This window comes from Tripterygium wilfordii, chromosome 4 (genome assembly GCF_013401445.1).
Source record: "Tripterygium wilfordii isolate XIE 37 chromosome 4, ASM1340144v1, whole genome shotgun sequence".
NCBI classification, from domain to species: Eukaryota; Viridiplantae; Streptophyta; class Magnoliopsida; order Celastrales; family Celastraceae; genus Tripterygium; species Tripterygium wilfordii.
This window is the reverse complement of record NC_052235.1, coordinates 7,590,608-7,606,608: the sequence shown is the minus strand read 5'-3', so window position 1 is coordinate 7,606,608 and position 16,001 is coordinate 7,590,608. Positions and strand designations below refer to the sequence as shown.

General features: G+C 37.5%; 3 protein-coding genes and 1 long non-coding RNA gene across 5 annotated transcripts; 1 reads left to right on the top strand and 3 right to left on the bottom strand.

The window, feature by feature from the left end:
• The first annotated feature begins 305 nt into the window (after nt 1-305).
• Nucleotides 306-2,364, top strand: LOC119995980 (thioredoxin-like 1-1, chloroplastic). Its single transcript, XM_038842465.1, has 4 exons — nt 306-714; nt 1,190-1,363; nt 1,458-1,622; nt 1,770-2,364. Exons 1-4 carry the CDS (start codon nt 451-453, stop codon nt 2,058-2,060), a joined length of 894 nt encoding a protein of 297 aa, XP_038698393.1. The 5' UTR covers nt 306-450; the 3' UTR covers nt 2,061-2,364.
• Nucleotides 2,365-3,365: 1,001 nt separating this feature from the next.
• Nucleotides 3,366-5,993, bottom strand: LOC119995981. Its single transcript, XM_038842466.1, has 5 exons — nt 5,564-5,993; nt 5,410-5,460; nt 4,027-4,182; nt 3,744-3,920; nt 3,366-3,640 (listed from the first exon to the last, which is right to left on the bottom strand). Exons 1-5 carry the CDS (start codon nt 5,831-5,833, stop codon nt 3,569-3,571), a joined length of 726 nt encoding a protein of 241 aa, XP_038698394.1. The 5' UTR covers nt 5,834-5,993; the 3' UTR covers nt 3,366-3,568.
• Nucleotides 5,994-7,867: 1,874 nt separating this feature from the next.
• Nucleotides 7,868-10,708, bottom strand: LOC119997712 (expansin-A1-like). 2 transcript variants are annotated; one of them, XM_038844889.1, is made up of 4 exons: nt 9,963-10,708; nt 8,917-8,995; nt 8,513-8,825; nt 7,868-8,406 (listed from the first exon to the last, which is right to left on the bottom strand). In XM_038844889.1, the coding sequence occupies exons 1-4, from the start codon at nt 10,023-10,025 to the stop codon at nt 8,103-8,105; spliced, it is 759 nt and encodes a 252-aa protein (XP_038700817.1). In that variant the 5' UTR covers nt 10,026-10,708; the 3' UTR covers nt 7,868-8,102. The 2 variants fall into 2 exon arrangements, with proteins under 2 accessions (XP_038700817.1, XP_038700816.1); XM_038844888.1 differs by lacking the exon at nt 9,963-10,708 and having other exon boundaries at nt 7,869-8,406; nt 8,917-9,729.
• Nucleotides 10,709-11,816: 1,108 nt separating this feature from the next.
• Nucleotides 11,817-14,814, bottom strand: LOC119997713. The gene is made up of 3 exons (XR_005468068.1): nt 14,189-14,814; nt 13,447-13,494; nt 11,817-13,333 (listed from the first exon to the last, which is right to left on the bottom strand). It is a non-coding gene; the product is annotated as an uncharacterized LOC119997713 (long non-coding RNA).
• Between the last annotated feature and the right edge of the window lie 1,187 nt (nt 14,815-16,001).

The window sequence follows — 16,001 nt, the reverse complement described above, 5'->3', positions numbered from 1 at the left end:
TTTAATGTGGAGTGTTGGATGTGAAGTGGGTCCTAAAAGTGTGTTTTTAATCAATGATTATTTTAATGTCAAATAGATTTGAGAGATTTTTGGGGTTAAATTTTGGAGTTCTCTAGCATTGTCCAATTATGAAAGCTTATCCACTGTTTTTCGCTTTAGGTAAGCTCGTGTAGCCACCTCATCCCAATAGCGTTTATTTTCACCCGTTGGATATTTATCAAATCACCATAATTATGGAATCGGACAGTCCAAAGTGAAGACTTTCTTCTTCGTTGCTTATAAACGGACAGAAAAAGCGAATGTTCAAACGAAAAAGCAATTCCGAGTCCAATACAGAGAGACAGAGAGAGAGAGGGAAGCATTTTTTTGCGCATTTTATGTTCTGGGTTTGTCGATGAAAGCTTTTGTCTTTTGATTTCTGGAAGCGAAAATATTGTTTTGTAAGAACAAATGGCAACGGAGGTTCTGGGTAAAGCAAATCTGTTGGCTTCTACCCACAAATACAATCCAGATCAAAGGAAAAATGGTGTTCCTGGTTTAGCGAAAAATTGCAACTTTCGTGGGTTTTCGTCTCCGAAGGTGAGACCTTTACGGTGTTTAGGATCGCAGACGGTGTCGTTCCTCCACAGTGATTTTCAAGGAAAGAGGGTTATTCGATGGGGAAATCAAGGGAAGCCTAAGCGAGGAAAATTTCAAGTTTCCATTTCTTCACAGGTGGTTTTTTTTCCTATGTAATTTGTTCGTTAATTCGATTCGCAATTCCCATTCGTTTTTTTGGTGTTATCTTTTTCTCTCGAATTATATTTAGTTTTTGTGCATTTTTGCCATCAAATTCTTTCTTTCATGATTAATGTTTGTGCTAAACAATTGCAAATTTAGCTGGGTATTATTGTTTTTCTTTCGATATGTGAATGGAAAGGGTTGTTTAATATTTCTGGATTAACGTCTGAAATTATAACAATTCTGGATCGAGAAAGAACAATTATCTTACAGTTGCTGAATTTCACCAGTTTCTCGAAGAGTTTTGCTAAATAGTTAAAATTAAAATCATATGTACATGTGCAAGATCTAGTTTGCTTGTGAGTCTGAAATCAGTCCTCTTTGTGGCGATTCTCTTTTTTTCTCATCATAATGTTGCAGTAAATGTAAATTTTAATACTATTTTCTGTTATGATTGATGAATTGACAGAGCGGCCTAATTGGGAAAGCTCATAAATGGTGGGAGAAGGGGCTACGACCCAACATGAAGGAGGTTACTTCTGCTCAAGACCTTGTGGATTCCCTTTTGAATGCTGGGGACAAACTTGTTATTGTTGATTTTTTCTCCCCTGGTTGTGGTGGATGCAAAGCTCTTCATCCCAAGGTGCATCTTATGTTTCGAGGCATTTAAATTAATTGTTTAGGTATATTTGCGGCTATGCAGTTCATTGACAATATTAGATGGGTCGTCCTTGCAGATATGTCAATTCGCAGAGATGAACCCAGATATTCAGTTTCTCCAGGTGAATTATGAGGAGCACAAATCCATGTGTTATAGCCTCCATATTCATGTCTTGCCCTTCTTACGGTTTTACAGAGGAGCTGATGGCCGTGTATGCAGTTTTAGCTGTACTAATGCTACGGTTAGTTTTAATGCCCGCCCGGTTTTCCTACTATGTTCATTGGTTTAACTAAAATGTCAATTAGTTTCCCTCTATGATGGCCGTGTTGCATCGTTGATTCCACGATTATGACTACTAATATTTTCCTGACATGTTGCAATATTGCAGATCAAGAAATTCAAAGATGCATTGGCCAAGTACAACACAGATAGTGTCAGCATTGGGCCTGCCAAAGGGCTGGAGGAGAAAGAGCTTGTAGCATTGGCTGCTAACAAAGATCTCAACTTTACATACACACCCAAAGCAGATCCACCGGAGGCACCCCGAGAACTGGAAAAGGTGCCTGCCGAAGTAGGCTTCTCTCATTCAGATTCAAAGATTCCCACTCATCTCCCTTCGAAAGCTGTAAACTCTCCTAAGGACATTGAGGGGAAAACTTTGGTAACTGCTGGTAGATAATTTGGTTAGTTCCAACCATCATCGTTATCTTCCCTATACCCCCCCCCGTACAGAAATATGCTAAAATCTTCCATTGTATGTGTGCTCCCATGGAGTTGCTGGCTGTAGGATTTATCTTTTTTGTATCCTAGCCTTATAGATGAAGTTGTTTGAAGAGCAGATATGTAGCTCTCACTGCTGTTTTTGGGTTTGCTCTTTCATATAGGAAGGAAGCCCCCTTTGCTGTTGTAAAAATCCTGTCTTTCTATCCATCAATGAAGATCATATTTATGTCAAAAACTTTTATGCTTTTGACAGCCGACCAGATCATTGTATTTGAACAATACAATATGATAATCTTCTTGCATTCTGCTGATGTGTTGATTCGATCAGAAGATTTTGGTTCTGTTAGCAATGGAACCCTTTAATTCAGACAGGTCCTTATGGATACTCTGTAACAGTTAAAGCCGTTGGCAACTGTTGGTGGTCCACTTTCTGCACAAAACCCTTTTGTTCTTTTATCCTTTCATTTCTGGGTTATGTCCAATATTTGATGCCCATACCTTGGATGGACCCCATGAAAGGACCCGTGAAAGCATTGGTTGGCTGGCTTTGCATGGAACAGCACGTTGAAGTGGAAGACATGGATAAGATTTTGTGTGGTTTAGTGATGTATCAACGTGGCTTAACTTAGTTTACAAGTATGGCATTTTGGGGGGTATTGGTGTGTCTTTTTTTGACAAATTTGGCATAACAGACAAGGAAAGCTCCAGTCTTTTGGACCCAGGTGTGTTGCACCCAATCTTGGGTTGACAAAACTAATCTTTTATGTTGGATACTTAAATCATTCGGATTTGAGGGCTCCGTAATTTTTTAAATCTACAATTCATACAAATTTTAAAAATGAAAAAAACAAAAATGTGATGTGATGTGACACATGTCTCTAAGTCATTGGATTTCAATTGTAGACTCTACAATTTAAAACTAATTGCGGAACCCCCTAATCCTAATCATGCACTAGCTTTAGCCTTTAGGCTATAAAATATGTTGGAGCCCCTAATCTCTTTCCTCATTGCCCCCAGCATGTCTTCACGCCCTTTATCTTCTTCCAATCCTCCATGAGGAGGCAGAGATCCGAGGTTGTGCGGTCGGTCAGGGGCGATAGACTACTAGTTCTTAGGTTTAAGCGTAAACGCAGGCCAAGAGGGTGAGGGCTTCGCAATTAGGCCCACTATGGCCCAATGTTTCGTGCCTCTCCCAAGTCCCTAACAAAGAAGGAATTTTGTTTTCCTGACTTTGACTACTGAAAGAACTACCATAAACAGGTCGGAAATACGTGCTTGGATATGCACAAAGACAGCAACCCTAATAATTCTCAATCTCATGATTGATTCTGGATAAGAGCTTTTAGGAATTAAGAATAAATACACTGCGAGGAGACAGTAATCTGGAAAAGGTTGAACAAGTCCCCTCCCTACCCTCTTCGTTAACTTTGTGAGACAGACTAATGTGAGGGCTCCCACACTACTTCATGCCCTTTTCACTTGCAAACTTCTTTGAATCATTGGTGGGACTGTCATGGAGGACTGGTCATCGCTAACCTGCAATTCCAATCCCATTCACCAGAGTTTAGCGGGTAAAAGATGACAAATAAATTATAGTATTTTCAAAGATCATCCAGCAAATTACTCCAATGTGATATACCTCGGATATTTTTAGCCCCTCCTCTCTTCCAAGATCAGAGAAGAACCTCCTGTCATCCTGTGAAGACTCTATATTCAGCTGTGCTGTGGAGGACTTATGGTGAATCTGACTATTAGTAGAGTCAGTTTTGGTCTCTGTCACCTCCTCCACAATGTGCTTTGCATGATTGCATATAAGCTGTTTCATCAAAAGCAAATGAGGGTTTTCTCTTGAAGAGAAACTGTTTATAAATTATTAACTTGGAAAATGTAAGAGCTCAAAGGAACTTTTGAGGAGTAAAGACCTCATCATGCGGAGGGTAAAAAACCTTTATATTTCCAGCAATCGTTGCCAATGTCTCCCTGAACAATTTCCAGCCATCATTTTTGTCCCTTCGATTGCGTCCGGATTGTACGATTATGCTATTACTGTAATTACTACTTGATGATGCCTGTGAAACCTGGATGAAAAATGTGGCAAATTTGAACAAAAAGAGCTGGATGCTCTCTATAAGGAACTAGATATTCGAAGACCAAGATCACTGCCGTGTTACATGATAAAAGGTTCGGTTCAAAAACCAGCTTCAAATCAAGACTCCCCAAGATGAAATGCAGCCATTAGCCTCAAGAAAACTCAATAAAGGCCTGCATCATCATTATCATTGCTCTGTATGGAAGAAATGTGATATGGATGTACAACAAAGCCATGAACAGAACCCTATACAAAGTATATATATGTGTTCATTATGAAGGCATGATTTTCAATTTTTCATCTCACAAGAGGAAGCTATGTATCATGTTTTACAATCAAGAACATTGGCAAGGGGAAGTTACAATAGAAAACTGCATTGCAGCAACTTGGAATTCACTCAATTCAGCCTCCTAGCTAAGAAAGAAGCATTTCCTTATGAATCAACTAGCATATTAATATATAAACTTTTACATGTCAAACGTGCTACTTTGAAACACAAGTATAAGGAATCATTAGTCCGCTTACATTTAGAGAAAATGTGCAAAGTTCCATATAAAACAGCTACTTTTGTAACTCGGTAGTACTTATCGTACATAACCAAACATCCCTAAGTATCCATAATTACTTTCTATTTTTTTAACTGAAACTTCAAAACATTTTTTCTATCAAAAGACATGTTACATTGCGAAAAAAATTACATATTCGGAATCAGCATGTAAAACACTTTCCAACAAGACTCATTGTCAATATTTGTTGCTTGGTCGTACTTTATTACAGTAACTGAACTAATAAAAATACCAACATTTATTACATTATTTCGACGTCTTATTACATTGTTTCACACTCTTATTAGATTATCTCGGTCACTGATTACATTATTTTCTCAATAAACCAGACTTCTTTCACATTTTTTTATAGGAGCGTTCAAATTGTTTGTGGCAAACTAAACTCGTCGGAATCGAACTCAGGGTAGTGAGACAAATCGGAATATGCTCTCATTGTCGCCGGAAAACAAAAATTCAGCAAAAATGCAAAATCGAAGTTGGAGATTTTCTGACAATTTCTACAGTTCTGCACAGACTTTTATTATATTGTTTCAATCTCTTGTTACGTTGTTTCAACATTTATTACACTATTGCAGACTCTTATTATTTTCATATATATCTAGCAACAGGGGATAAATAGTTGTATGGAAGTTTAACATTTCCGTTCGTACCTTAATAAGGAGATTACCCAATCTGTCTTTTCCATTGGTGAAGGAAAAAACCTGAACAGACAAAACCCATCATCCAAAATCAATGAAAAAGCATGGCCTGAACAACGATCGAAGATAGAAAATAGAGATACCAAGTTGGGTATTTAGTTTTTACCTTGTCATCGATGTTCAGTGAATCTTTCTTTCTGATAAAATACCCCTCTTGCAGTTGTTTCTCAAAGCCCTCGCAAAACCCATCAAAAGCATCCAAGAAGATAGAACAGGCAGAAGTTGGGAATGAAATCGAGGAGTGGTTCTGTGATATAACGAAATACTGTCGTTTATACTTTTCATTCTCCCACACCTCAAAGCAGAAGGTTTGGTGATGTATTAACTTCTTCTTGCGGGCTAAAGGCACGTCCTTTTCCGGATCAAACACCTCCATATATATCTGAAATAACTTGGTAAGTTACTTTGCTTTGTATGCGGGATTATTAGAGGATGAGAACAGAGTGGGAAAGAAGAAGAAGTTGAAAGGACAAGGGGAAGAAAGATCAGAGAGAGCAAGAGAAGAAGAAACAGCAAATGAATGATTTCCTCCTCATTAGCTTAACCCACACGATTCAGTGACGTACGATATATATAAACTTTACAGTGTAATAAACGGTCATATGACATGACCTGAGGAAACGCAGTGTTTTGATACACGCATTAGTATTTACAACAGTAAAATATTGACTATGTTAAAAAAATATTTGGCCTGTCGTTAAGATTATGTTTGGATTAAGAGATTTAAGAGGAAAGGGAGGGGAAGGAAGGGAAGAAAATGAGAAGTAGAACATTTTTCTCTCCCATGTTTGGATAGATAAAAAAGAAATGAAAGAAAATTGGTTTAATTTACTAATTTATCCTTATTTTGTATGTTAAAATATTATGTACAATGGCAAAATAGGTTTTTAACTTATAAATAACTTAATTAGTCACTCATTTCCTCTAAATGACTCCATTTTGGGAAGAAATAATTTTGACAAAAATTTAATAAAATCTTCTTTTCAAATCTCCTCAAATTCTTCCTTTTAATTTTTTATAAACTATCCAAACAAAGGAAAAAAAATTTGAAGGAAACTTCATTTCCCTTCCTTTCCCTCTCCCAAAATCTCTCAATCCAAACAAATTCTAAAAACACCATGGTAAGATGAGGGTAAAATTATATATTTTTCCTTTATAGCAATTAATTTTGATAAATTTATTTTCATAAAAATATAAATAGAATAATAAAATTGATTGAGGGAAAATTTTTTAAAAAAATCGTATTTGGATACTAAAAATACTGTCAACTACATTGTGCCGGGAGTGGAAGCAATCCCTGCAACTTCAGTTTTGAACTCATAACATTGCAGCTCGATCAAATATTTTTTTATCTGAACGTGGTGTATGTGGGTGTGTTTGCACAAATAGTTGATTCACTAATCAACTATTTGTGCAGTATGACATTGTATGTAAATCTATAACTCTCAATAATCAACAAACTATGTCAAATTTATCAAAAGTTCAAGGTTTTGTGTTACGTGGGCTCCCAATTAGGCTTAAATCAAGCCCAACCCACTTGCCTTATTTAAACCAAAAAAGTCTCCTACGCACAATACAACGAAAGCCCACAAGCATCATTTCGCAAAATCCGTGTCGTCGGAGTGATGACATAAACAAATATGCACAAGACAAAAGTCTTTATTTATGTTAATCTCTTATACATGACTTAAATATATTTTATATACTTACGTAATTTCCATCATGTTGTGCTCCGTGTCCGTGCTTCTTAGGCAACTGAGAGTCACATACCAATTCAGGCAATATATTATTGGATCATAAAGAAAAAAAAAAGAAACTAAAGATATGTTTGATATCACTTTTGTTTCTTGTTTTTTGTTTTAGTTTTCAAAAAATATAAAATAAAAACAAAAAATATTGTTTGTTTGTATTTTCTGTTTTGGATTTTATAAAAACCAAAAACAGGTTTTCAAAATTTTTGAAAACAAGAAAAAAAGGTTTTTAAAAGTTTTGGAAACAAAACTAGTTACACTTATTATAGATTGTACTTTCTTTAAGATCTCAGATTGCAAATTGCATAGAGATATGAAAACAATGATCAAATATATTTTGGGTTATTGTTTTATTTTTTATCTTTTTTTCTTTTTGTTGATGTTTTCAATGGTGAATTACGTTGTAATAGACAAGGCAAATGCTGCAGTTATGAAAAATATAGTGGTGTGGATATATTCCATTATTATGAAAATAAAAGCATAAACACACTTTTTTTTTTCATTTTTATATTTTCAGTTTTTGTTTTCAGTTTTAAGTGTTCAACCAAACAAGTTTCAATTTTATGTTTTCATTTTATGTTTTATGTTTTTGTTTTTTATTTTTGTTTCCAAAATTTTTGGAAGTGATATCAAACACAACCTAAGTTAATCTATACTATATATTATTACCCACTCCATAAAAGTAACACAATATTTAAAATATATTCCACTTAAAAAAGATACATTGATGTCCACACATCACAAACAGAACTAAGCACATTGGGTCATATTTAAAAACGGAACCCTTTGTGTGGTTGTGACTAGTGACTCCATTGTCATTCTGCAACTACAATATCAGGACTGTTCGGTAAAAAATTGAAAAAGTTCAGATTAGTAAAATATTCGAGGCTGACTTCAGAATTGTCCACCAGTGAAGGTTTGGCCAAAAACCCAGTTGGGAGTAGCAACATTGTTGGAGATGACAGTCCGGCCATCGCTTGTTGCAACCTTAAAAGAGAGGGCCTGGCCATTCAGGTAAGAGTTGCTTTGCCAGTTTTGGCCCCAATTTCTGGACATCACTTGCCAACCAGTCCTAGAGCCTTTGATGGAGACTGCCACAACATCACCAGAACCACCAACATTGGTTATAAGGACAAGGTTGAAGTATGAGTGCCCATTTATTGTGAATCTGATTCCACCAGCTCTCCTACAAGCCACCCTGAAAGCACCAACAAAAAAAGACCCAGAATTATATATTGAATGTTCATGAGGGGAAGAGCTTTATGTGTGCCATACAAGCAACCCTTGGTGCCTAAGTGCCTTACCTTCTGTATTGAACAGGGACTATTCCGGCTTTGAAGTGAGCGATGTGTTGGAAAACAGGCTGAGAAAGGTCAAAATGTTGCAGGGGAGGGTTGCACCACCCACCGGCATTGTTAGGAAGAGCATTGTTTGGAGGGCAGAAGTTAGTTGCTGTGACAATTATGGATCCTTGGAGGCACCAGTTTGCGTCGTTTACGCATTTGATTTCAAAGCATGCTCCACAGGCCTTCCCATTGTTGAATAAAGCAGTGCTTAATGCAGCTGTGTTTGTGCCGTAACCTTCACTATAAAGATTCCCATACCCACAAGCGCCTCCTGTGATGTAAGAGAATATATGATTTGATATAAGAAAAGTGCAGCAAATATTTTGATGGTGATGGACATTATTAATTGGTTTTGTTCTTACCCATTGTACCAGAAGCATCACCACCTCCATAGAAGGTGGCATGGGCATTTGACCATCCACCACCGTAGCCCTGAATTGTCTTCAACATGGCAAGGAAGACAATAAGATATACTCCAAGAAAATCCATGGTCAGCAGAACTAAAGGAAAATAAGAGAGATGATGGGTTTGTCCCAATTTCAGCAATGATAATACCCAACTTGCACAAGAAAAGCCAATGAGAAGGAATGATGAATAACAAGGTCGCAGGAACATGGAACTGTATTTATAGATGTGTGTGGGAAGTGGACCTTGCTAGGAAAATTTGTCCGGAGAAATAAAGATATTTGCAATAGAACAGCATATGGTCGTCTTTTTTCCTGCTGCCTTCTTTACAAGGAAAAGTAGTAAAAAGAAAGTTTAAAGAAAACACAAATTTCAAAAGCTTAATCCTACCCCTAAAATCATACTTTAATTCACAAGTACAGAATCCTTATCTCTGCTAATCCCTTTTTCATCTTTCATATCTTTTCTATTATTATCTTTCATGTTCAGTTTACATCATGTCTTGCAATATTATACTCTGAATGCATGTGCTTGTGCACTTTCAACTACATCATGTTTATTTAATAATTCTAATATAACAGGGCAAGAATCAGAAAGAAATACAGCAGAAAGTCACAAAGATAGAGTCAGAAAGGAACCACAAGGTAGTCACATGGAACAAAAGAAGTTAAAAAGAAATACAAAAGAAAGTTTTTCACTTTTTCCACCTAGTAATGTTTTATCCCCCTTTTTTTTTTGTAAGGTAATTTAACTCTGTACCGTGTATAATGCCATAGAAAAAGTTCAGATTATTTGGAAACAGAAGGAACAATCCTGTGAGGCTGTGAATATGAAAGAAGGATAAAAGATAAAGCGAAAAGTTTGTGCCGACTAAATATTTTGAATATCTAATCCTATATGGAAAGAGAAGATGCTGCAATGACATTGCAGTTTACAAGATAAAATACAAAGTTGAAGTCTCATCCCTCTAAAGGCACTTCAAGGTAAAAGTAGAAAACAATACCACTTGGGTTTCTGGTGTGTTATTCTGGTCTTGAAACTGAGATGAATATTGTAGGAAGCACATCCACTTGCTGCCACAGCTGCACTGGCATGTTAACTAAAATATTATGATGCAAAGAGTAGCACTTGTATATATGTCCTGCAATTTTATCAGACAACACCATTTGTAAGTAATTACCTTTCACTCTTTCAGTCTGCACCTCCAATCAAAACAAAAGGAACTTGATCTTTACAGCTTCACAAAAATAAATTAATGATAGAAAGTTGAACATAAATTTAGGAAAGCCTTGCACTGATCAACCTACGTGGAAGACAGGCACAAGCCTCACATGGTGTCATCAATGTGTGCATGCTTTCGTTGCTGGCATATTTTCCTCATCGAGTCTCTTAGGTTCTCGGCTGTAATTTCTCTCTACTAAGTTCATCAGTATTTGGAATCTTCAAGTCAATTTTTGTAAAAACTCCCACTAATCCATGATAGTTTCCTCACCGAGTCTCTTAGGTTCTCGGCTGTAATTTCTCTCTACTCGTTCATCAGCATTCGGAATATAATCTTCAAGTAAATTTTCATAAAGCTCCCACTAATCCATGGAAAATTACATACCAAGCCACCGGTCAAGTTTTAAAGAAAGTCTAAATGCAAATGATATAGAGATGGTCAATGCTGTAGATGACCAGAAAGACCAGTACAAAGATAGTATTCAAGTTAGCTGAATGTTCAGCAAAACTAACATTGGTCAGAAATGGTGATCAACTTCAACCTGATCCATGTTCTTACTTTTCTATTTGGCTGGACTGCTTCACTGCTGAAGGAATATTCTTATGCAGGCACGTGGATAAGAAGTTATACCTTTTGAAAGATTATTTACTGTCACTTTTTGTGTACCACTTTCTTGTCATCAAGTTCTGAACAGAGAGAGCACATTCCGAAGAAATAAATAATCCATCCTAAGAAAGGTATTAGGTCCAAAAGAACATTGATAAAATATCAAAAGCAAGACAAGCTAGAAAGCTGGGTTTGGGGTTAATCCCTGAACTGCACATGTAATCACATGGTCACTTTTCTTGACAAGAGATCAAGTTGTAGAATAAGATGAAAAGTAAAGCCCAAAAACCTAATTGGGATGCCCTTTGCACATCTAGTTAGCCCCACAGTTCATCCAAAGCATGAGGCTTATCATTATTCTTCCAGAGATGCCAATCCCAACACAGTTCTAAGCCACATGAAGCTAGAAAGTAGCTTTACAAGCAGAATTGTAAAAACCAGAATTCCAAATGGTGGAAAGGCCACTGAGGTCTCTGTCATTAGCCACTTAAGAGTTGAGGACAGCAAGTTAAAGTAAACTAAGTAGGCCAGTAGCAAAAAGTTTGCAGGTGACAATGCAATTGCAGCCTATCTTCGTGGTCAAAAAAGGATTAAGAATGCGGGTTACCTTGATAACTGCACAAGCTGAGACGAATGTGCAATATCTGTCTAGACTTAAAAGCTAGAGTCCATGCTGACTACCAACAAGCATACCCTGAAGACAAGAAAATCAGGCATTATTCAAGTGCTGTTCCTTCATCTGCATTTCAGTAATAACAAAAAACATCAGCGACCAAGGCAACAAAACCACCTTACATCAGGCAAAACAAGATCCCTGTCTCCAGCTACAAAAGTAGGAAATCATTGTCATATTTGTCTATCTGAGACAGAATGGAAATGAAAATGGCTGCTCATTCATTCTCCTATTTCTACTGCATGAGAATTGGTGACCCATGTCGAGGAACTAAAACTTGAACCAGTGGCGAACTGGTCAAATGTCCAAATGCAAATTATGTAGATGCTCTATAATTTGAACTGCAAAATAATTCATCTCATGCCACAAACACCATTAATGGCCAACGACAATCTGGTTAAGACGTGGTGTCGCATTACACAATGAACAAAGTAACATACAGGGGCTCTTTACTGTAACTTCAAAAAATTGAGCCCAAGAAAATTCATTAGAAAAATACCAATCATCTAAGTCCTGAAATTTCCTTACAAGCGAATTACATATAGAATACCATCAGATGGATACTCAGTGTCGAACAATTTCCCTGCTTGGAGACGATGATGGCCCATCCCTGCACAGCACCTTCGCACTAAGAATATCTTTACTTGTTTTTCCCTTGTATGAAAAATGACTTTTTAGGTGATTCTTTAATGAACCTACTGTCATTCCCCACTACTACATTATATACACTTTTCTCTCCTGCTCTCTTCTCCCCTTGCTTCCATTTTCTTTTTGTTATTGGTATCGGAGCTTGAGTTGATTAAGAAGGTTATCAAAGCTTGTCGTTAACACAACTACATACAAGTGTATTAAGTACTAGCTATGTAGTTGTGTTAACAACAAGCTTTCATAACCTTCTTAATCACTCAAGATCCCATACCAATAACAAAAAGAAAATGGAAACAAGGAGAGGAGAACAAGAGGGGAAAGTTTAGAGAAACTAGTGGGGAAGGTTATGGTTTTACAAGCCTTTATTACCCGAGACCAGTCTTGCCTTAATCCGTATTTGATATGATTTCCGACCTCATCCTTCCTGGGCCTCGGATATCACAACTTCTCTGTCCTCTGGACAAATCAAGGGCCATCTGCAAAGGCTGTGAAACAGAGGGAGATTCTTCCATAGGTCCAATAATTTTCAGGCACAGTGGGCAATAAAGGCTGCGGATCTTGGTTTTTGGGGTTACCTGCTTCAAACATTCTGCATGAAACCCATGGCTGCAACGTAGCACTCCAGCTGTTGGCATATCACCTCCTCAAATCATTCAACGTGGGCTCCAAAGGGATTTCTGCCACAAAAAATTTCTACAAACACCAACCATTGCGGGATCCTTGTGCATGGGATGGGAGTTGTTTTCAACCACATTTTTATCTGCCACAGGGTCAATAGGGGACCTCAGGCTCTCTACCATCTCCTCTTCCATCAAATCCGAGATCATAACTGCTGCCACTGCTCCACCTGAAACCCTCTCTTGAGCTAGCACTAGGATCTGGTGAAGTATCCAACTTCTGGAGTTCAGTGACAGCTTTGTGGAACTTGTGCTCACTAATAGTATTGTCAGGCCAATGTGAAGCTGATACTCAACCCATGCCAGGTGTTAACCCATCAACTCTGTCGACATCAGTCTCATCAAATGCTTCACCATCAGTGATCAAACATGGGATTGTGAAACATAGGTGGGAAAGCAGCTTTTGACTGAGTACGCCTACTTGAGTGATTGCGATAGGGACTGGGGGAGCGCTGCCTGCCAGTTGATTTCCAATGGTACAACTCAGAAAGTGAGGATGGAGATCCAAAGCTGGAGGAAGCTGCAATCACTCTGGCAGCATGTCGCCTCTACAGCAAAAAAGGAAAAGACATATGTATAAACATATTTGCATATGCCGCAAAACACATGCGCACAGATATTCCACTCAGAGACAAAATTCACAAGTTTGAATTATATTCACCTCAGTGGAGCATGGAAATTGGGAACCAAGTAGCATTGGAGGTTGATCCTGAACATGAACGAAAAAATAAGATCAATCATGCAAAAATAAACTCCAACCAGACATTCAAACACAGAAAGAAGATCATCCAGAAAAGACAAGAACAAAAATTTAAGGAAAACAAAGTTACCGTCAAATTATTCAATAAGCCATTTTACAGCAAAGATGTCCTTTCACTAAACTGATTTCCCATCTGAAAACCTTAAACTAAGTATGTCAGAAAGTCCTGACTAATGAAATAACATTAAGGTGAATCTCCTAATTCTGCCAGGTTATATAAAAGTGTGCAAACATCAAATGAGATTTGACTAAAAGTGGTTGAAATTACAGTTCCATTACAACTAAGCAATACAAATAAGAAACAATTGCACACAAAACAAACGCATTTTAAAGAATTTCAGAGAAAAACAAATGCGTCTTCTCATCTGATTATTTTTTTTATTTCTCAATCGAGTATCATTTCATTGACTGATTAACGTTCCATGGGCAAGTAGCATAGCATCATAATCACTGTGAGGTTCCACTACATCAGTTGATAAGTAAAAATATCCCTCAGCAAAAAAAAAATACCTGTTGCAGCAACACAAAAAAAAGGTCGAAGGAATAAGAGCTACATTATACAATTCTTTCTGAAGTGAAAACATCAAAGCAGACAAGGGTCATGGGACATCTAGAAACAGTAAATCATTCAAACTACAGTTACCTTGCACTGAAGAGGAACATAATTCTCCAACTTTGAATTTCCAAACTGGTGACATCAACTAAGAAGCAGTCGGGCTCCAAAATATGAAAGTGCACTGTCAGACACAGAATGATGATGTTTGCCTGTTTGACTTACTGTTTGTTACCCACAATTCTTCTACTCCCTTACTATTTGAGGACAATGAAGAGCCATGTGCACCAGCTGCAAGAGACTCTTGAAGTAAACGCTACAATCCCATAACCTCAGTGAGAGAGGTGAAAAACTGGAGTTTGTCCACCGATGTAGTTCACTGTGATCCATGGAGCAGTCTCTACCACCCGAAGGTGAGTGTGTTCCATGCGACCCAGCGGCCACACAACAAAGCGCACCCGTATTAACACAAAGAAATTTAGACAGAAATGTACCTCACAAATTGAGCCAAGTGCAATCAATCAACCAAGACATGGACATTTGTTCTCAGCCTAACGTTTCAATGAAAAAGAAAAAAAGGCGATAATTCACGAACTTGTCAATTCAAACTAACAAAAACCATCACTTTTCAAACAAACCCATATACGTAAACAGAAAACCTAATGACAAACGCGCATAACATACAAGAGTTGTAGCAACCAGGGAAAGTTTGGGTTGGTTTTGAAAGACTTCGTCATTTCTCCGCTGTCATTGTTTCTCTCGAGCTTCCCTTCAAGCAGACACAATGAGAAGAATGTTTATTGGGCTTGATATTGTGCCCTTACATCATGGGCTTTATTAGTATCTTATGGGTTAGTTAATTGGACTAGTTAATTGGTCTTGTATTTTTAGTTTACTTTTAGGCCCATCTTATTTTACTGCAGTATCTTTTCTTTGATTGTCTTGTCTACACACTGTAGACATCTTGTCAATATTTTGTACAAATAAGGCTCCCTAAGGTAGCCGTTACTTTTAACTTTTGAAAGTAAAATTCAGATGTTTCTTTCTTCTTCTTCTCTCTGTTTTCCTTCTTCTTCTCCTTCTTATTCTTGAACTGCTTTACTTGATTAATACTACCTGCAATCACAGAAAAGACTTTGTTATTACAAAGTATAACATGGTATCGGAGCGCACCGATTTACCACCATCACCACCACCGCCATCTTCACCACCACCACCACCACCACCACCACCAACTCATGTAGCTGGCATGACCTTAGATTCAACATCTGAGGTACCTATTTTTATGAGCAATACTCACATGTATGCTTCTAATGCTGCAGCTGCAGCTGTTCCTATAAATGGAGGAACTTTTTCAGTTCCAGCAACAATGCCTACGTTTACTTCTGTTGATATGGAAAATTTGTTCAGAAATATGCAATCTTCTTCAACAATGAATCTCAACCCCTCTGGCTTAGGTCCACCTACCCCAACCATTATTTACCCTCCTACAACCCACACATATAATACTATACCCCCTTTACTTCCCACACCACCTACATATTCCACAATGTCTCAGGCATATACCATGCCTCAGTCATTTAACACACCACAAACCTATAACCTTCATCATCCCATGCCCAACCTAGTTCAGGCACCCTCACCCACTACTTACCCTACAAATCCCTTCTTGAATCCTTATAATCTACTACCTAATGATTTTTCAGTTAGTAAACTAATCTCTCTGGAATTGACCACCACAAATTATCAAGTTTGGAGTGGCACTTTCATGAATGCACTAGAAGCCAGGAACAAGGTTGGATTTATTGATGGAACTTTATCTATTCCAGAAGCTGAAGATTCAAACCATCAATTATGGAAGCAAGCAAATGGTTTAGTCAAAACTTGGCTTACCAACTCAGTA